A 22219-nucleotide genomic window follows, 5' to 3' on the forward strand; every position below is an offset into this window, starting at 1 on the left:
GCTAGTATCTAGTAATAGTATTTAGATTTAGATCTAAGTTAGATCTAGTGAAGATAATTCGCACCTAACATGAAAAATCAGTGAATTTTAGTCAATTTAATGATCTCGATACATCTAATGTCTAGATTACTCTAGAAATACGCTAGATTCTAGATTTACGCTAAAGAGTCTAGTGAAGATAATTAGCACAAAGAAGTGAAAAGCCCGCAAATTTAGTGACTTAGATCTAGACTCTAGATCTACGGTATATCCAGTGAAGATAATTCGCATAGCCTACTGCCGCGAAAAGTCCGTAAATTTTAGTGACTTAGATCTAGACTCTAGATCTAGGGTATATTCAGTGAAGATAATTCACACAGCCGCGAAAAGTCCTCGAATTTTAGTGACTTATATCTAGACTCTAGATTTACTCAAAATCACTAGAATCTAGTGAAGTTAATTCTCACACAGCCGTGAAAAGTCCGCGAAATTTAGTGACTTAGCTTTAGAGTCTAGATCTTCTGTAAATATAGTGAAGATAATATTCACACAGCAGTGAAAAGTCCGCGAATTTTCTCGACTTTAATCTAGAGTCTAGATCTACTGTAAATTCAGTGAAGATAATTCTCTCACAGCCTTGAAAAAATCCGAGCATTTTAGTGACTTAGATCAAGAGTCTAGATCCACTGTAGATTTAACGAAAATATTTCGCATGCAGCTGTGAAAAGTCCGTAAAAATTATTTCACTCGTAAAAGCCAGGGAAACTATATGGTTGAAAAAGATTCTGCTAGGAATAAAAAAACGCGAATAGGTCTAATCCCCCCCCCCCCCCCATCCAAAAGCCATTTTTTAGTAAGCAAATGTCAACTAAACATTCAAATAGACCTATATTGCCCTATATATTACTGGCTCTGTTTATGAGAAGGATTTAAGTTAGCTAATAAAAGAATAAAACATTACCTCAAATGCACACCATGACTCTAGTATCTATAAGATACACATAGGAACTAATAATGTACATTTCCATTACAGAGAATACACATTATGATAGCATCTCTAAGAATGTTTCTTATTTTAAAAAATGGAAAAGCAAACATTTGTAATGTTTTTAAATACATCTTTGAAAAAAAAAATGGTTGTTTGAGGTTTTGGGATGACAGTCAAGTTGTTACTTGATTAAAAGATAACTTTCATTACATTTTCTGTGGACATACCACAGCTGATAACATTGTTTCTGTGGCATATTGGCAAGATATTTATTTTAAAATCAAATAACAATAATTGATTTGATAAATGCTTAGTTTTGTGTAGGTTTTACTGTGTATCACACAAACGGATAGGAAACACACACACACACATCATACATTTCATCCTTAAAAAACCTCCTAAAATCTCCTAAAATTTTGTCATGGAAAAGTGCTACTAACCCTGATATATATATATATATATATATATATATATATATACAGATAAATATCTCAATAAAGACAATAGTACCATACTTGTTTCAACCTATGTTGCCAGTAGATTCACATGAAAGCAGTAGCATTTTAAATAGATATATTATATACAAACGAATATCTTCAACTTATATTACCAGTAGAGATTCTTTATATAGGTTAAATTTCATATACCAAAGAATTTATTTTATAAGAATCTTTAAAATACACCATCAATGATCCTCATTAATACAGACACAGGTATAGATTCATGGGATTTTAAGTAGGTGGTCTCTACAATAATCAGAAATTAATTTAATTTTTTTTAACCTGAAAGAGTCTCCGTAACTCTGGAGCAGCTAGCAGAGTTTGAGATGCAAAGCTTTAGTATTGCTGCGATTTTTAACCCTGAAGAGCTGGAGTCAAAGAGTGTGTAGTGTTTTTGATTTCAAGAAGTTGTGGTGAAGTTTTCAGAGAATGATTCCATAGGATGGCTTTGGAAAATGTTGAGTTTTAAGAGAGAAATCAATTTCTCAGGACATGTTATCTAAAAAAAAATTGTCCAGTCTACAAAATAGCAAGCTGAATTCAATAATTGCATCATTTATGAACATTGTATATAATTTTAGAATATATCTTTAGCCTGAATGTTTGGATTCATGGAAATAAAAGTAATAGATAAGAGCCAACAAAGGAACTAATATTGCTATTACTATTAAAGCTATAAGTACTGACCACCAGGATATACCACAATCAGCTCCATTGTGTCTTTTAGAGGGCAAACTAGATGCCAAAGGATGAATACTTTTATTTGTGAGTACTGAAATAACCTCTGTTAAAGATTCTTTATGTTGTCTTGAGTTTTGTTTAAACTTTTTTAAATCCTCATCCATTTTCTGTAAGAATTTCTGAGCTTCCTTGTCATGAGCTGCAAAGTTATCTCTGATACTTAATGTCCTTAAAATGTGTATCTGTGTATCAGGATCACTGAAATCATGTTGAGAATCTGATTCCTCATACTGCCTGCCATACATGTCATCATAATCAGAGGAACTCTCTACATGGCTCGTGGAATGTCTATCTTGCCTTACAATTTGGCTTCTATTACCAAACTGCTCAGAGAGGATGCCATATTGCGTCATTGGTACCTTGATGACTTTAAGACCATAGAACTCCTGATCTTGTATTAAGTTGTTAATTCTTTTTATTTCTGAAACCTTAATAAAAATTAAAAAGTTATTCACAAGGTAAATTATGATGTGCTTCTTAGTATTTGTATTATATTTAAACTTTTCACATTTTTTTTTCTAAATCTGTGAAATATTAAGTGCTTTTATGGTATGGCTGCCTGGTTGTGTGATATGCACACTGGACTGTAGTTTGGTTGTCTTGATGGTCCCAGGTTCATACCCTGCCCGCTGCCATCCCCCATCATCATGCGGGAGGTTTTGGCTAGGAGGTAGACTATCTTCGACGCTGAAGAAACATCCAAAACATGTAAAACATTTTACAAGCATGTACAGTACAAAAAGAAGTGCAGTAACTGAGTGGTAAAGCACTTGGCTTCCAAACCAGGGTCCTGGGTTCGAATCCTGGTGAAGACTGGTATTTTTAATTATGAGATCTTTGGGGACCTCTGAGTCCACCCAGCTCTAATGGGTACCTGACCTTAAATAGGGGAAATAAAGGGGGTTGGTCATTAATGCTGACACAATTGTTAACCGTGGGCCACAAAAACAGATGAACTTTACATCATCTGCCCTATAGATCACAAGGTCTGAAAGGGTAACTTTACAGTACAAAAGGTAACTTAGCAGAACCAGTTGTTCAGATTTATCTATGAAAAAACTAAAATGGTCAGACCTAATGTAGTATTGTGTGCTGGGAAAATATCAATGTAATAGTTTGTTTGCAAGAAATAAATCTATAAAATAATTTTAAAAGCAATTTTTAAGCGATGCAAAAAATAATTCACAACTATGTAGTATTTGATTTAGCATTCTTCTTGGTTGTTAACAACAACATTGGAATGGGGTTAAACAAAAAAGTTCTTTATATGTGATAAACTGCACATTACCGTATATTATATATAGTGTTAATTTTGAATTTAGTTTTTTCTTTGAATGTTAGTAAATGGACTTAACTAAGTTCTACATTATGTTAACAAATATATAAATGATAATAATGGACAAAATCATCATATATTAATTTGAAATAATTACTTTTTAATTATTTGTATGGCTGTTTTGAGAGTCTTGCTGAAATTGTTTGAAAATACACAATAGGTTTCAAATTTAATTGTCAGTTCTTCAAATATAACATTTATATATAATTGTTAATCCTTTTCTTTTTTTTTTAAATTGTAATATGAATAGTTTAGAAGCTTAAATTTGTTCTACATTTCAGACCTACTGTACTAACTATTAATATTAACATTAAGGATGAAGTTGACTTTAGTTGTACTTTACAATCCAGTAAGAGACCAAAAACCAGTGGCATAGCTGCATATTTAGACTTGAAATGGCCCTTAGAAGTTATTTGAGATATATAGTAGATTCTTATATTAGGCACACCGTATTCGGGAACTAGGTCAAATTTTTATTTTATTTTTTTATTTGGTGACGGTTTAACTTACAAAAAAACTGAAAGCAGATTCTTATTCTGCAACTAAAGGACTATAAAAATAGCTGTGTTTCTTTGAATTACCACCCATAGTCAAGATTTTATTTTAAAATAAATCAAGTCACTTCATGCTCCTATAATAAACGCAGTTTTTGTGCTTTCTCCTTCAGCACACATCGAGCACCGTTAAGAAACACCACTATGTTATTGCTTATAAATTATATCTGTGTTAATTAAAAATTATTTAGATTGTATTAAAAGAAGTAGATTCACTTCTGCAATATGTATTTATAGTATATTGCCTCTCTCTCTCTCTCTAGATATATTATATATATATGCCTACCTATATAATCTATGTGTAGAAACAGAAATAAATCTATATAATTATAGATCTATAAATTAATTATTATAATTGAACAAACATGATATTTTCAACTAGGCTACATGTATTCTCTGTCTCTTTCTTTTAATTCCCATCCAAGGACCCTCTTCTTTTCATAATTTGGATGTTCGTTTTGTTACATCCCCTCCCTCCCATAGATGCTTATAATTCTTTTCATGACTCTCTCCCCCTTCCCTCCACTGCCTGTATGATAGGTTGTGACACTACACGCCTAGTGTATACCTCTCCTCACCACCAGCGCTCGCCTGTGGTGATCACCTGCAGTGGGCATGGTCTCTGGCTTCAAATTAGCAGCCCGCACTTTTTCTTTTATTCATAAATTATATATTCTAGATTTCTCGATCTAGGTCACATTTATTTATTGAAAAAAATCATAGATTTATTAATCCCAATAATATTTCTTATTACGATTTTGCCTTGTGCACTATAGGAGAATGTGTTTAATTCATTATTATTCATTGAAACACCTCCTTTTTTAATTTTATTTAACAGCTAACAGTATGAATGTGATTGGAATGTCTTTCTAAAGATGTTTGGAAGCTTAATTTGATAGATCCACCAGCCTACGATCAAACAGGCTCATAATATAGCCTTCATCCCTTATATGGGTATGAATTGCCGGGGGAGGTTTAAACAATAGCTTTACATACTTGGTTACCGAGAATCTAAAAAACTGCCATCTGCTTTGGAAAAGCGGAACAAAAATACAGGAACTTATCTAAAATTGGACATGCACTGTCCCGAAACATCGTTTTTAGCTCCAAACATAAAAACAAATTAATTATAAACAAAAAAAGCGACGTGTTTCTTAAAGGAGATTTTGATGAGCTGTGCCTAATATAAGAAGCTACTATATGTGGCTCTTTATAAATCCAGATAAATATTTCTTGGGGGCCCTAAGCTATTGCTATACAGTATTATGTATACCACAAGTTAATAGTAATAGCAATTTAACAACTTATAAAACTTTTTTCACAAAGATATATTATACTATATCTAATATTACCTGACATGCATATTTTAAGGCAATAGCTTGTAATGTTTCTCCTTCAGAAATTTCTTTTTCAAAATACTCTGGTGCTCTTTCTTTATCTGCAACAATGTTTAATCCCTTTTTATGACGTGACCTCATTTCAAATTCAACATTTTCATCATCATCATCATTAATGTTTGAGTCCCCAAAAACATAAACTCTTGCTGCTTTAATATTTTTTAACTTGGTACCATTCTTGTATCCCTGACCCAGACCATCTTGACTTTTGACATTTTTATTCCTGGACTTCTTGTTTTGATCCAAAGAAACATAGGAGCAGGAGCTCATTTGTCTTTTATCGTTTATGGGATTAGGTAGACCTCGAACATACCCAGCCATAGCTCCTTTATTCTGAAGTAAAATTAAGTTATAAAACGTGCATAAATCATTTTATAACAACCCCACTGTTAGACTCTACACTTTAAGTCTACATCTATTTGTTTATAAAACAAAATATCCACGTCAAAGCCATCAAAAACAAAAAGGGAGACTATTCTATTAACTCTTTATGAAAAAAAAAAGGTGGCTTAGAATTGTTTGCTTATTTTTAATGCAGTGTTACCTATCTATATAATATGTCTTTTTATTAGTGTGTACAATTTAAACTTGTCAAAATAGTATCTAGATTTATATACAGATTGATTATATTAAAAAATTAAATATTTCCTATGAGAGTTCGTGGCATTTCCCGGTAGGATGAAGCATTTGTAACAGTTTCCATGTCTTAGTTTACTATCGAAAAGGCTATTCTAATCCTATTATTGCAATAGAAGCTAACAAATATAGTTCAGTGTTTTGTTAAGTTGTCACATCCGTCGTAATAGCTGAGTAGAGTTAAAAAAGTTAGATGTAGTTTAGTCTAGACTCTATAATAATAAACACTGGCTATGGTTGATCTAGATCTAATCTAGACTATTTATTTTAGACTAGAGTCGCTAGATCTAGATTATTATAGATCGGTAATCTATAGATCTAGATCTACTAGAGATTTTTTTTTATAGATTTACTATAGACATAGAGTATAGAGTCATAGATCTAGTAAGACAGTAAGTAACTAGTTCTAGTCAATCTAGATTAGAATTAGATCTATATAGATCTAGAATAGATGCGTAATTATAAGGTACGGGTACGATAAATAATGATTAATAAAAAAATGTAATTTATGTAGATCTATATATTATTTAATATATATCTAATACTAGATTATCTAGTAGTATTACTAGTTACTATTACTAGTAAATACTAGTTACCTAGTAGACCTAGTAATTACTTTAAATTACTTACTAATTAAGTTACTGAGTAACTGACTAATATTAATAATAATTAATATATATAAATATACTTTGATTTTAGATTAATTAAGATCTAGATCTAGATGTCCTAAGCCTAAGATATCTAGATTCTAGATCTATCTACGACTAGAGTCTAAGAGTCTAGACTAAGTCACTAGTGACTAGACTAATCACTAGCTACATCTAGATAGTAGATTTGACTAGACTAAAATAAAAGAATTTATGAAATGATAATAGAGTCTAAATCTAAAATCTAATAACTATGGTCTAGATAGATCTAAATGTTTATAATATTTAAAGGGAAGCTCAGATGGTTTTTCAAATTTGAGTTATTGACATATTTAAATTCTGCGTAAAAAGTTGTAATCTATATAGTAAACATTTTACCATTTTTTATTTAAATGCTTAGAAACATTTATATTTAATAAATTAGTCAGTAAATTCTTGACATCTAAAAAAAAAAACGGGGTTCTTTGAGATTTTGTTTTTAGCTATGTCAAGCGTCACTTCCCTCAACAATACTGAAAGAGAAACTAGATTTAACCAATCGTATCGCTTCATTCTTACAGTGTAGCTGTTAGGCTTAGTGACGGCCTAGTCCAGAGCTATGATACAGTTATATATATTTTGTATATGTAAATATATATATATACATGTATAGATAGATCTAAAAGCATTAGGATAACCAACTCGAGAAAAAAAGTAACATTTTCATCTAAGCCTCTTCCTGTCCCAAGAAGTAAATAGATCGTGTGTCTGACTGATTCGAACAAACTGGTCAGTGTAAGGCTATTCAAGACTACGTGTAGTCGGTCATGACAAGACAACCAAGCGATAGTGTTTGTTGTGTGTTGAGTGGTCTGGCGTGAAAATACACACTGCCGTGGTTAGTCAAGCATGTAATCAAATCATTAAATAAGAACAATCTGGTATAAACTTTGTCACATGGAAATTATGAGTGAGTCTGGTGTGAATGTACACTTTGGTTTCTTATAGTTATAATGTTTTTTGTTTGGTGTAATGCACAAATTGTAAGACAAATTTCCTTACGGATAATAAAGATTATTATTATTATTACTTTTAATATGCATTTTTTTCTTTGCTTACAAGATCCTAGATCAAACTGCAAAGACGAAGATATATTTCTTTTACGAGAATGTAAACTTTGCTGTATGGTCTCCCGTTATACAATAAGTCAATAGATTAAATTAATACGTATTTGTGACATCACATAGAAACCCGGTGTAAGTCTGACTGTTTTGGATGCGCAGGAAAATTACGTCGTCAGAAAAACATCAATTACTAAGTTATTATTTCAAATAAAAAAAAAAAGAATCATATATAATATTCATTATCTGTTAATCATAACACATATTATATAAAAAATTGTCAAAACCATCAGAGTTTCCCTTTAATAATAAATTAATATTAGTATATTACTGTATATTATAGTATATATAGGTCTATAATATATAATTATACACTCTATGACTTATGACTAGATCTATTTATTATTCTAAAATATTGTGACTAGACAACTAGAGACAGAGTCAAATTCAAATAATAAATTATATATATATATAAATATATATGCTAGACAATCTAAAAGTGGTGTAACATATTATTTAGTTTTAGAATGATTGTAAGATACTTAGTCTTAGATTTTTAGATCTATAATCTATATCTTTATGCTTTATATAGAAAAGTCTATTATAATATAGTCCTAGAATCTAGATATATAATAAAAATCTAGATTCTAGATTATTTCTTTGTGACTAGTCTACTAATTTCTAGTCCTACTCCTTGGCTCTATCTAGACATCTTAAATTGAATAAATGCAAACAAGTTGTAAAAGTAATTCTAATACTAGATTATTATATAGATCTAGATCTAATAAAAATTGTGACTGGTAATTTCATACCCGGTAATATCATCTTTAGTCACTTCATTCCAGGTCATTTCAACCCCAATTAAATATTTTTTCTTAGATGTTGTATAATTGTGTTGTTAAGGTTTTGCCTTTAAGCACTCATTTCATCTAAACTCTAATATATATATAAATATTTCTAAATTATAATTTTTGATATTATGTATATGTTATTATAGTGTTTCCCCTACTCTTTATACTTGTTGAGAAATGAAATTATATATATAGTAGCTTCTTATATTTTGGACACCCCATCAAATTCTCCTTCAATGAACGGGTCGCTTTTTTTGTTTGTAATTCATTTGTTTTTATGTTTGGAGCAAAAATCAACGTTTCGGGACTGCGCATGTCCAATTTTAGATAAGTTCCGGTAATTTTGTTCCGTTTTTCCAAAGCAGATGGCAGTTTTTTAGATTCTCGGTAACCATGTATGTAAAGCTGTTGTTTTAACCTCCCCCGGCAATTCATACCCATATAAGGGATGAAGGCTATATTATGAGCCTGTTTGATCGTAGGCTGATGGGCATATCAAAATAAGCTTCCAAACATCTTTAGAAAGACATTCCAATCACATTTATACCGTTAGCTGTTAAATAAAATTTAATAAGGGGGTGTACAACGAATAATAATGAATTCAGCTCATTCTCCTTCATTGGACACAGCAAAATCGTAATAAGAAATATTATTAGGATTAATAAATCTATGATTTTTTTCAATGAATAAGCTTGACCTAGATCGAGATGTCTATAATATATAATTTATGAATGAAAGAAAAAGTGCGGGCTGCTAATTTGAAGCCAGAGACCATGCCCACTGCAGGTGATCACTCCAGATGAGCTGGCAGTGAGGAGAAGTATACACTCAGCTTGTAGTGTCACAAACTATCCAACAGGCAGTGGAGGGAAGCGGGAGAGAGTCATGAAAAGAATTATAAGCATCTATGGGAGGGAGGGGGGTGTTAATGTGTCACAAAACGAACATCCAACTTATGAAAACAAGAAGAGGGTCCTTGGATGGCAATTAAAAGAAAGACAGAGGAAATACATGTAGCCAATGTAGCCTAGTTGAAAATATCTTATTTATTAAATTATAATAATTAATTTATCGATATATAATCTATAAAGATTTATTTCTGTCTGTTTCTACACATAGATTACATAGGTATATAAATAATAAACTATAAACGATATATATATATATATATATATATATTCTATATAGATCTATATTCTATAATATTATAGAGTTAGAGAGAGAGAGAGACAGAGAGAGTATATGAGGAAATAGACTATAAATACATATTGCAAAAGTGAATCTACTTCTTTTAATACAATCTAAAAAAAATTAAGTAACACAGATATAATTTATTAGCAATTACATAGTGGTGTACAATGACGGTGCTCACTGTCCAATTGAGGAGAAAGCCCAAAAACTGCGTTCAATATAGGAGCATGAAGTGACCCACTTTATTTTAAAATAAAATCTTGACTATGAGTGGTAATACAAAGGAATACAGCTATTTTTATAGTCCTTTAGTTGCAGAATAAGAATCTGCTTTCAGTTTTTTTGTAAGTTAAACCGTCACCAAATAAAAAAATAAAATAAAAATTTGACCTAGTTCCCGTAAGTCGGTGTTCAGGTATAAGAATCTACTATATATGTGTGTGTGTGTAAATAAGTAGATATAATGTAATGCAGAGTTAGTATTTTTATATTGTTTGTTGTAGGAATGTAAATATTATCCTGCACATATTGCGTGATGATTAAAGGCCAAGGTGTGGTGGAAGTAAGGAAAATCTTTTGAGCGATGAAAACGATTACATTACTTATATCTATAGATGTTAAATGTTTATATAGAGCCATCATCCTCCCTACATTGCTCTATGCCTCAGAAACATGGACAGTGTACAGAAAACATGCAAAGAAACTTAACCACTTCCACATGACATGTCTGAGAAAAATACTGAATGTCAAATGGCAAGACAAAATACCAGATACCGAAGTCCTTTGAAGAGCGTGTCTGCAAAGCATCCATACAATCCTGATGCAGTCCTAGCTGCAATGGGCAGGTCACGTCTGCAGAATGGAAGACCACAGCATCCCTAAAAGACTCTTGTATGGCCAACTAAGCGAAGGAAAGCGCTCACAAGGGGTCAAAGAAAGCGCTTCAGGGACACCCTCAAGCTTCTCTGAAGGCGTTCAGCATACACCCAGGCACCTGGGAGACAGAGGCACATGACAGAGCATCATGGCATCGCGCTGTGAAAACTGGCGCTGAGGAAAAAAGAACAATGCTGGCAGAAGAAAAACGCCAGAGAAGAAAAGCAAGGCAAACGACACTAGCTCCAGCTGGAATAACCTGCCCAGTATGCGGCTGAACATTCCGGGCTCACATAGGTCTCACCAGCCACATGAGGAGGCATAAAACCCCAGTGCAAAGCCCTCAGCCCCCTGGATGACAAAGTGGTCATCACCGAACAACGATAGACGGTTTATATATATATATATATATATATATATATATATATATATATATATATATATATATATATATATATATATATATATATTATGTTTACATTATATTCTATTCTTATTAATTAATGAGTAATCCTATTTGTTATGTAAATAAAAATAAATATGAAATATTGTTAATTTCATACTTTTTGCAATTATTATTTGATGGATTAGAGGATGAAATGACCAGCAGATGAAATGACCAGGAACCATATTCTACTACCACTACTTAGTACTAGTTGTAACTAATTTCTAGGCAAGGTTTAGATTGTGACTATTTTAGTTATTAAATTTATATATATATACTAGTATTATAGATGTAGTACTAAAATACTATTAGCAATTACTAAAATTAGTTTAGACAGTAGATTCTACTTTCTAGTTCTACAATTCCACCTGTAAAACAATAGCATGTAATTAAAAAACTGTTGTATTTGTAGTATAACATTACAAACTAATCATTTCTCAAAATTTACATTAAATTATAAAGCACATTTGAAAGTTTGTAGATTTAAACATGAAAAAAATATTTATCTCTGGTACACACTATCAGGTTCCATCACTGATGAATTCAAAACGTATTCCTCTGTGACAAATCAAGAAAAAAAAACATGTGGCTAAAACTGTGTTTGCTCCTCTTGTACATTTTCCTGCTGTTTATTATATCCCGGATGCTTGATGCTATTTATTGGTGTGAAATTGGCTATGGGGCCAGCTTCTCCAGACAGCTTCTTGACCCTATGGTGCTTTCTGTATCCAAGCTGAAAGCCTTGCTTGAACAGAGAGGAGTCAGTTATGAAGGTGTCATAGAAAAGTCAGAACTTGGAAGACTGGTTGATAGTACAGGTAAGTAAATTTAGTTTGAAGCTGCATGAACAACCTTTCTTTTAGGGTAATATATCAAATAGGGGGAAGCTATACATACATATACAGAAAGAAAAACTTTTAATCTATAAAAATACCCATACAGTCGAATCTGGTTTATTTTAATGCTACTGTTTTGGTCCTAATAATCAACTGGTGAGATTATCAGGATGCGACTATGTTTTAAAAGATTGACTGTAGTTTAAAATTGGTCTCACTCTTTTTTAAATGAATGTTCACTGGAAATGTTATATTTTAATTCTGCTTTTCATATAGAGCAGCCCAACTTATTTGCTTTATTTTTTTGTTTTATTATTATAAATGTATTTATATTTGATTGGAATTAATGCATTTTTTAGGAGAGGTTACAGCAGAAGAAGCTGAAATAGCCTTGGAAGAAAATGATCAGTCAGCTGATACAAACTTCACGTCTGGAGCACATTTCATAGAGCAAGTAAGAAACTGCTGTCAATATTTACAGGCTTAAGAAAGTGTTGTTTAAAATATTCTAAAATCCTTTTATTACCAGTATTATAGTAAATTGTTTTGTACTTCAAGGTAGAGGACGCTAAAGACAGTGTATGGTTAGTACAAATACTGTCCTATAGTGGCCATCAGCGAATTCTCAGCTATGATAGGTGGAAAGCCATTCGAGGGAAAGTATCTAGATTTGGTGTTCGGACAGGAATATTAGATTGTTCTCTTGATTACAAGTAAGCTTTGTTTTGAATATAGTTATGAAAATATTAAATTTACTTTTTTTTTATTATTTACTTTTATTACATTGTTAACTTGAATTGTGGATAGATCTTTTGCAACTCTACTATTCTTAACTAACATTAAAATCATTTGAAACAAAAATACACAATGTTGTGAATTCTCAATTTACAGATATTGTTACAGTAAAGGCTGGAAATCACCATTTTTATTGCTTGCTTTGCCAAGTCAGTTTGAAAAGAAAGCCAATGTCGCAATGTACAATTACTCCGGATCGGTCAAGGAAACAGCAGTGCTGCATTGGGTTCATGAAAAATTGAATGAAAAAGTCTCACAAATAGAAAATCCACTTGAATACCATCAGGAGTGGAAATCCTTCTCTAAAAATCAGATCGAATCCGAAATTCGGGCAGTTTTGTTTACTAAGCACCAAAATATACCAATGTTCTTTTCTGCACTTAGTGTTAAATTTCCAGGACGTGTGAAATTTGGAGTTGTCTTTATGGATTCCTCCAACAAAATTCTACAATGGAAGGATGTTTTGAGTGAGGATCATATTCTGACCTTTCCAGCATATAAAATTTATTCTCAAGAAAATGTTTATGTTTATGGCAACCAGCCCAATGAACGTTATTCATTTGAAAGTATGGAAATAGTTTTAAAATTCCTTTACCCTTGTCTAAATGACATTTTCATTTTGAGTTTTTGTATGGCTAACATCATGTCATGGTTTGAACTGTTTATCAGCAATTGTGGTGCTTTCAAAAGAGTTCGCAAACTTTTATGGTGCATGGTGAAATATAATATCATTGTTATAATGTTATGGTTACCAATAATTGGAATATTCCAGATGCCATTTTTAGACAGGATGCCACAGTTAGCTCTGAAAGTATTTAGAATTTTCTGCATGTCTTGGATGGGGACAATTTTAAGAAGTGACTATATTTTCCTAGTGAATAATCCTATTTACATCTACTCATTTTTCCTCATCTATTCTGTTATTATTACACTTGTATGTAAGAAATACAGGAGGGAAGAGCAGGAAGAAGATTGGTTTAATTTTGCACAAATGAGAACTTTGACTTATCTCAGGCCCAACGATTTCTTCGAACCCATGAGGATAGGTGGCTCAGATTTTCTGGGAGGTCTTGAAATATTTGGCTCTCAACTTTCACAGCCATCTCTATGGTTACAACCATCAGTGTCACCGGAGTACATCAAATATCTTCCCACCTGGCCCTTTTCTCCAAAACCCATCTCAGAACAGTTGCAAGAGAACATTGGCAAAATAGAACAAGCAATGAATGAAATAACACTTTCATCATCATCCATGGACTTTGCTGCTTGCTCTACAATATCAGCACATAGCAGTACTGTAAGCTTACACTGTCAGTGTCAAAAAAATAAACATTCTTCCAGGAAAAATTCTTCGTTTCTATGTGATAATGGACATCAGCCTGAGAATCTGTGCATGAAAGGACTTCAAACTGTAAATAGCCCTAACAGCTCAGAATCTTATTCTTCTCTACAAAGCATCCCCATCCCTCAAACAGATCAAAGACCTGAAGAACAATCTAAAGTTTTTGTAGCCTGCTCCTGCGCTGTTACATCTTTAGCTGAATCCCTCTCATTGCCCAGTCCGTCCCATTGTTTGGATAACAAAACTACAGACTCTGCAGTATTGGCATTGAACCATTGGAGCCAAACATCTGAAGCTAACGTCTCAACTTCATCCCCCTGTAACAGTGGATTTCCTGCAGGCTACCTGGAAACGTACCAGTGTGTCATTTGCTTGGATGATTTTGCACCTCAAATTAGCCTTTGTGGTCTGCCGTGTGGACATGTCTTCCATGAAACTTGCATTATCAGATGGTTAAACAGAGACAAGCATTTTTGTCCAATGTGCCGTTGGCCTTCATATAAAGTTGCACAAAACACAGCTCAAAATCAATCTTGACTCTTTGTGCTGTAAGGACCATAATTAATCATAGTTAATTAAAAGAAAAACTAACACCTTCCCCCACCCACCTTTAGCTACTCAAATTATAGAAAATAGTTGTGTTGTTTTTTTTTCTTAATTTGTATCTTTTGTGAGTATCTTAGCAATAAAAGACATTTTAAAAAATTGTGACTTCAATGAATGTTTTAAGTAAGGACACCAAAATTAAAGTTTTTATTTTAAAACTGTAAAGTGTTAGTGGAAAATGAAGTGATGAGCATAATTTAAAATGTTGCCAATATATACATTGATCCCTAATTAAAGCACTAGCCATTAAGACAAAAAATTGGAGTTTTAAGTCTTAGTGGATAACAGAGTTGATTTTTTTTTTTACTAAGTATTTCATAGCATTTCTGAAAGATGCCTTGCCTTCATGGGTACGTGACATCTGTTGAGTAAAGTAGATTGGTTTGGACATGAAACATTAACCATTTTATAAATTTATAACTATATAGACAGTATAGTCTCAAATGGAACATTAAATTTAAGAGGCATTCACAATGTTAGGTTGTCTTTTCTCAACTATTTCCAAGCAATTTTTTGAACTGGGGAGACTCAAGTAGTATTAAAGTAGTATCCTTCCAGGATTAAAGTTTTGAATTGTATTCTAGACCATACAACACTGCTCTACCACCATAACCTTTATTCTAGATAAGTTACCCCTGCTAAACAATGAGCTTCTAGTCAATCAATAGTTTAAAAGGGGAAATGATCTGCTTACAGAGCAATGGCTCTTATTTATAATTATATAATTATGAAAATCGAGGTTGATAAAATTTTTGTAACAATCTTCGTGGCTGTAGATTGAAAGCTCGAATTTGGTATGTTGTGAACAGTAAAACTGTATTTCCATTATTGTGATAAATGAAGCAATATTTTGGTGTCCTAAGTAAGCTTGTTAAATTATCTTTTTTTTTAAATGCCAAACATTAGTAGGTTGCTTTAAGAAATAAAGAATTTGTATCTTAAGCAGTTTCTACTTGCATCTTAAATTATAAGATATAGACGTTACTTCAAAAAAGAAGATGATTACGTCCTACAGTTAAATTTAGGCCCATTTATTTGCATGTATTGTTATTTTAAATCAGTATTTTAATTATATTCCTTCTTAAGTTTTTTTTCTTTCTGGGATTTGTCTTGTATTAATGCTTTAAGAGATTTGGTTTGTTTAATTTATTTTATTTAGAAATATTTGTGTGTTTTTTATTAACGTTTTCAGATTTAAAAGTTTTCATCTAACTTACTATTAATGTAAAATACAAGATTGTTTATCCTAACTAATTTCGTATTTTATTTTAAAGTTAAAAATTTATTTAAAATAAAAAAATATTTTTTTTTTTTATAATAAAAAGCAGTTAGAAAAATATATATAAATAAATATTAATGTAATTTTATATAAACATTACTAATATTTTCAGTTTTGTTACATTATGAACATAGAACTAATATTGCTATACAAATACTAGAAACATAATGTTTCTTTATTCATAGAACATAAGTAGACTGAACGCAAATCTATAAAAATTTTATCTAAATATTTATTTCTAATGTTTAAAAGAAAAACATCAATTTAAAATATTTCTTGTTAAACATTTGTGTTTAAAACTACATTGTATATTGATCTATTATCTTAAAAATTATAGACGTTACTTCTTAACACAAGATAATTTAAAGAAGAACAGACTAAAAAATGTTACTTCTCAAGTAAATTGTACAAGTTTTAGCAACCTACAGCAGGAGTAGAATACACATTTCTACTGAAAACTTTGTTGCTGTTCAAAATTGTTTTTGTACATTTTTTTTATAGACATTTTATTAAAATCTGTGCCTTTTTACACCAACATTTTTTTGGCATTAGTTTTTAATTGCATTCAAGCCATTTGTGTATACATACATTTTCAGTTGGTTTAGATTACTTAAATATTTTAATCAAATTCTGAGACTACAAACATTTACTTTAACAATTCGTATTTTAAACTAAATCTGATTCCATCAATAGAAAATATGAAGTAGGAATTACAATTTTTAAAAATTTTTTTTAAATCAGCTTATTATATAGGATGATTTATGATCTGATTTTGTTTCAAAACCTGTGATGTGAGATCTTTTCTCTGTGTTCAAAAATTTAATAAGTATAATAATTTTTTTCAGTTGTAATATTCAGTGAGATTTGTGGGGTACCAGTTAAAAGTTCATATGTACAAACATCCTCTATCAGGAAGGTTATGAAATGGTCTGTACTATTTCAATATTCTGTTTGCAGGAATATAATTAAAGCTTTAATTTGACATAAAACAAATAAATAAAAATTTACATGTCTTCACATAGAAAATGTAATCCATATTTTCATATGTAATATTAACTTTTAAATGAAAAATATACTTTTCAGTTTAATCTCTTCAGACAATAAACTACCAAAGTTGATCATTTCAAAAAAAAAAAAAAAAAAAAAGGAAGAAAAGTAACTTTCTGTAGCTGCTCACTCCCTTTAAAAAAAAACAAAGCCACCCACATTGGCTTGTTAGGCTATAATTATCATTTATTTATTTCAGAGACACATTTGTATGGTGATTTAATTAGAAATAAATCCAAACTAGTTTACATTTTGATAAGTTCGCCTAAAAGAAATATACTATTCTTTCTTAACTTATTTTCCATCCAGATACAGAATCTATCTTTTCATATATATGTTCGTTCAAAACAAAACAATATATAGATCTATATGTATGCTATTACTTAAAGAAATACAAGATCTAAAAATATGAACATTTTGGACACAGTGATTCTAAAATTGGAAGAGAAATTTAAATAGGAGATTTATGAAAACAGAATAGTATCCCTTGAATAAACTACTCATTTTATTATCTAAAGATTAGTGTATGGATACGTACATACATGTGTATATATATATATTTATGTACAGTGTATATCAAAGAACCTTTAAAAGAACAAAATAATCAAGCATCTGTAATCAGTTCAATCCAAGTCTAGTTTAGAGCTTTGATAATAATCTCATTGTAATTAAATAATCTTTGTAACTTTGTTTAAGATCCTCTCCCTTCCTCCAACCATTCTTCCCTAAATATTGTTCCCTGGTCCAAATTTATACCATTTCTTTATGGACAAGAATGTCATAATTTAAAATGTATGTCATTTAAAATAAAATACTTGTCAATGCTATATTCTGGGGAAAAAAAAGAAACTATTAGAAACTTTCCACTATGGAGAAATTCTATTTGGAACATACTTTATATACTTACATTTATTTTACATAAAGTTACTGGGATCCAAAAAATAGATTATTTAAATTTTGAGTTTTGGGAACTCATTTTGAAGGTCAAAAAATAAATATCTATATTGTCAAATTCATTTTGTGCGGAAGTTGTTCTTAGACTTGATCATGAGAGGCCTCATTAAGGAATAATTTGAACTGTAAAGTAACACTTCATGGAGAAAAAAAAAACGGGCCTCAATCTTAGTAGCTGTGTGATGTATCCCTTTAGAAATTGTGTGATCTTCCTCTTTCACACATTAACAACACTGGCCTCAATCTTAGTAACTGTCTGATCTATCCCTTCTTCTTTCACACATTAACAACACAGGCCTCAATCTTAGTAACTGTCTGATCTATCTCTTCCTCTTTCACACATTAACAACACAGGACTCAATCTTAGTAACTGTCTGATCTATCCCTTCTTCTTTCACACATTAACAACACAGGCCTCAATCTTAGTAACTGTCTGATCTATCTCTTCCTCTTTCACACATTAACAACACAGGACTCAATCTTAGTAACTGTCTGATCTATCCCTTCTTCTTTCACACATTAACAACACAGGCCTCAATCTTAGTAACTGTCTGATCTATCTCTTCCTCTTTCACACATTAACAACACAGGACTCAATCTTAGTAACTGTCTGATCTATCCCTTCTTCTTTCACACATTAACAACACAGGCCTCAATCTTAGTAACTGTGTGATCTATCCCTTCCTCTTTCACACACTAATAAGACCTTGTTGATGAGTGCGATATTTTAAAGAGAAGTTATATGCCATGTAATAAGTACATTAAAAAAAAACTTTTTAGAATGTACTTTCATACTTATCTTTGGGATTTGTTTTTGTTGTTGTTTAATTTTATGTTAGCTGTTCTGTACATTTGAAAGTCAAATTGCACATGAAATCCAAAATAAAAACAGTGACATTTCTTAATTTGATTAATTATGAAAATAATATGTTTCTTTCATTTTAAATTTTGCTTTCTTCTTTTTTTTTTTAATTTGATATAGAGTTTGTACATATTTTATATTAAAATAAACATTTCTTTGTGATTTATTTTTGTGTTTGTAACCTAGGCTTACAAGAAGTTTCCCTTTGTCATTAGATAAAAATATAATTAAATACATTTTTTTAATAGACATCCATCACAGTTAAAAAACTGCTCTGTTTTTTGTTTGTTTTTGTTTTGGTATTTATTTTATTTATATATAACGCAATCTAAAAGTTCTTGTCACATCAAATTTTATATACTCAATGATTTTTGTTTATTACATATTACACTAGTAAAAAGTAGACCTGAGAAATAGAAAATCTTTAAAAAGAGGAATTCATTTAGGGGGGGGGGGGGGGTTCATTAGCCCTACCCTAAATAATGTTTTTTTTTTATAATAATGATTTACTCAATTGTCTTCTTTTGTTATTTCTTTGCAACAGTTTCCTTTGAACTTGTGTTCTTTACTTGTGAAGTATAGTTAGCATGATTTTTCAATTTGCTGGGAAGAAAATAAATATATAATAATTCATATATATTTTTGATAATTTTTTCATGCATAATTTTGTTTGAAGATAAAGAACACATTCCATCTTTCCCCTTTAATAATGTCACTGGTGAGGACAGAGGGGCTCAACTATATAGTAGGCCTTTATATTGTAGACAGGTGTCCATCTTGTGAAAGCAACAGTCAAGTGGTCAGTCAGATGACAACTAGACAGCAACGTAGAAATCTAGCGTGGACTTATACTTTGGGCTTCAGTGACTCATGCTATAGTGGAGAGTGAGACATAAAGAAACATAATTCTTTATGGTGCAGTAAATTGAAGGTCCTCTTGTCATGTTGTAATTTCCTATACCAGCACACTGAAAGTTCATCCCTCCAAAAGATATGCATCATATGAACTAAGGCAGTGACACCAAGATTATTATCATCATCATCAAATTCTATGTGAGTTAGGGCCTGCATAGTCTCAAATCTTGCTCGTGGCCTGTCACCATAAAGGTATAGTAGGGCTTATGGCTTCCTAGACCTATCGAAATGGAACTCGGCAAGTGTTATGCATTTATGAGGTAAGGTAAATAATCTAAAAGTTTCGATTATATTTTTGTTTTGTTGTTGGGCCTACTAAAAGAGGTAAGCATTATGTAATGGGCGTTATCTATTAGACCTTGTCTGGGACAGTTGATTAAATTACCGGTAAGTAAAATTAGGCCTACTAGTTGGGCTTAACAAACATAATTTTGTGATTTTCAATTATTTATAATTGTGAAATTGGATGATTAATTCTAGTGTTCGGAATTTGTATTTCTGATTTGTTCTGCGCATTGTTCATTTTGAAGTTATTGTGGGGTTTTTTTATGTATGTGTTTGTTGGTGTCTTTTTTTCCTTTTTTTTGGGGGGTAGACAATAACTCCACATTAAATCTATTGAAATAGAGGTGCCTATTATCGCCTACACAACTGAACTAAATCCAACTGACATAGACAATGACTTCAAGCTGTCGACATGATGGTATCAAATTCAATCCTTGTCAATGACGGCCGTAGTTCCCTGCCGACCTCTTATTACCGCTCTTCATGAGGTTTTGGCTAGGCCGTAAATAAAATCCTAATTTCTGAAGGAATATCCAAAACTTAGCCTATTAAATTAATGATAGTTATTAATGATATGATTCAAACATATTAACCACTAGCTGACCCACTGGTAGATAATTAAGACTTGATGCTTGGCCTTCCATTCAAGAATTCATCTTGACCTACTACAATAGAGGTAGACTTACTAGGCCTATCTACTATGCCTCTATGGTATAGGCCTAATGGCTCACCATGAATCAAAAATAATTTCATGCCTAATTTGGTTATACCAGGTATTACTATATCTCAAGAATATTGAATGGCTGCATGGTGGGTGTGATATTCGCACTGGACGGTCGTCTCGATGGTCCCGGGCTCTGCCCGCTGCCACTCTAGAAGATGCGGACCGCAACGGGTAACTGTTACGTGCGCAGCATAGTGTGTATGTGGAATGGTGCGAATGTGTGTTGAAAGAGTAGAGAAGATGGAATCCGAAAATGAAGGAATGTAATCAAAGTTATTATTAACACATTATTAATTGTAACTCAAGATTAAAGTCATCATAATCTACCATACATGAGTCTGTTATTGTATCATTTAAAGTCTCATCTGTACGTAACAATGACACTGAAGTGAATTTTTTTCCCAAAGCTCAGAATGTAGAAAAACACTTGACTCTATCGAGGAAGCCCATATCCACACTGATTGGCTACAATATATGGAGAGAACGCATGTATTTTTATGGGGGGGGGGGGGGTAGTCACGTGTAAAAGGTTGAGAAACACTGATACAACTGTTGAATCTCTTTGTTGTCGCTCTGAAAAAAAAAGGTAAAATCACAGAAACAGTCTTTCTGATTTACTTTTTTGTTTGGCAGATGTAGGCCTACCGACTGGGCTGATTGAGATTTTGTTATCACACAAGCGATCGAAGTTCAGACTAAATGTTCAATTAACAAAGTGCTGCCTCAAAAAAAAGGTATTGAGAAATAAATGGCTCTTCTCAATTGTAAAATTTAAAAAAATGTCCTGGAAATCTCCGGAAATTATTAAAATCTTTAGAAAACTCATACAAATCTCCTGAAACATATAGACAAAAAATGGCATTTTGCGGTGTCATTCATTATGGAAGCCTACGCGCGAAAAAAGAATGTCATTATATAATACCCGTAATTGTAGAATCTGATGAAAGAAGCTTCTCGCACCTCAAACTAATGAAGAATTACTTGAGGTCAACAATTCTCGTAGATAGATTGAAAATTTTGGTAATTCTTGCTACTGAGCATGATCTATGTAGGAAATAGAATTTTCAAGATATAATGTATGACTTAGCTACACGCAAGGCTCTTAAAGTAATTCTGTACGTAGTAAAGAATGAATAAAATGCAAAGACGAGTTTATTTTCAAATGCAAACTCTTATTATCCGTATCCCTACCCAAACTTGGCCCCGTGAAATCCGTTTCGTATAGGGCCCCACATTGGTTAAGTCCGGCCCTGCTATTTAGTGACGGTTGAATACAGAGTAGATTACTTGTTCTTCTCCCCTCTTTTTTCGCCGCTAAAACTACGTGGGGTAG

The 22219-nt window shown here is 31.7% G+C and overlaps 2 protein-coding genes across 3 annotated transcripts; one reads left to right on the forward strand and one right to left on the reverse strand.

Annotated features, from left to right (window-relative positions):
• Positions 1-816: 816 nt before the first annotated feature.
• On the reverse strand, positions 817-5965 carry LOC106072130 (lysM and putative peptidoglycan-binding domain-containing protein 3-like). Its single transcript, XM_013232420.2, has 2 exons — positions 5451-5965; positions 817-2636 (listed from the first exon to the last, which is right to left on the reverse strand). Exons 1-2 carry the CDS (start codon positions 5814-5816, stop codon positions 2058-2060), a joined length of 945 nt encoding a protein of 314 aa, XP_013087874.2. The 5' UTR covers positions 5817-5965; the 3' UTR covers positions 817-2057.
• A 323-nt stretch (positions 5966-6288) lies between these two features.
• On the forward strand, positions 6289-19595 carry LOC106072129 (E3 ubiquitin-protein ligase RNF103-like). Of its 2 annotated transcripts, none has more exons than XM_056003800.1 (5): positions 6289-6436; positions 11767-12059; positions 12437-12531; positions 12636-12790; positions 12969-19595. In XM_056003800.1, exons 2-5 carry the CDS (start codon positions 11825-11827, stop codon positions 14749-14751), a joined length of 2268 nt encoding a protein of 755 aa, XP_055859775.1. In that variant the 5' UTR covers positions 6289-6436; positions 11767-11824; the 3' UTR covers positions 14752-19595. The 2 variants fall into 2 exon arrangements, with proteins under 2 accessions (XP_055859775.1, XP_013087873.2); XM_013232419.2 differs by lacking the exon at positions 6289-6436 and adding an exon at positions 6563-6597.
• Positions 19596-22219: the final 2624 nt, after the last annotated feature.

The sequence above is a fragment of the Biomphalaria glabrata genome, chromosome 1, assembly GCF_947242115.1.
Source record: "Biomphalaria glabrata chromosome 1, xgBioGlab47.1, whole genome shotgun sequence".
In the NCBI taxonomy this organism is placed as follows: Eukaryota; Metazoa; Mollusca; class Gastropoda; family Planorbidae; genus Biomphalaria; species Biomphalaria glabrata.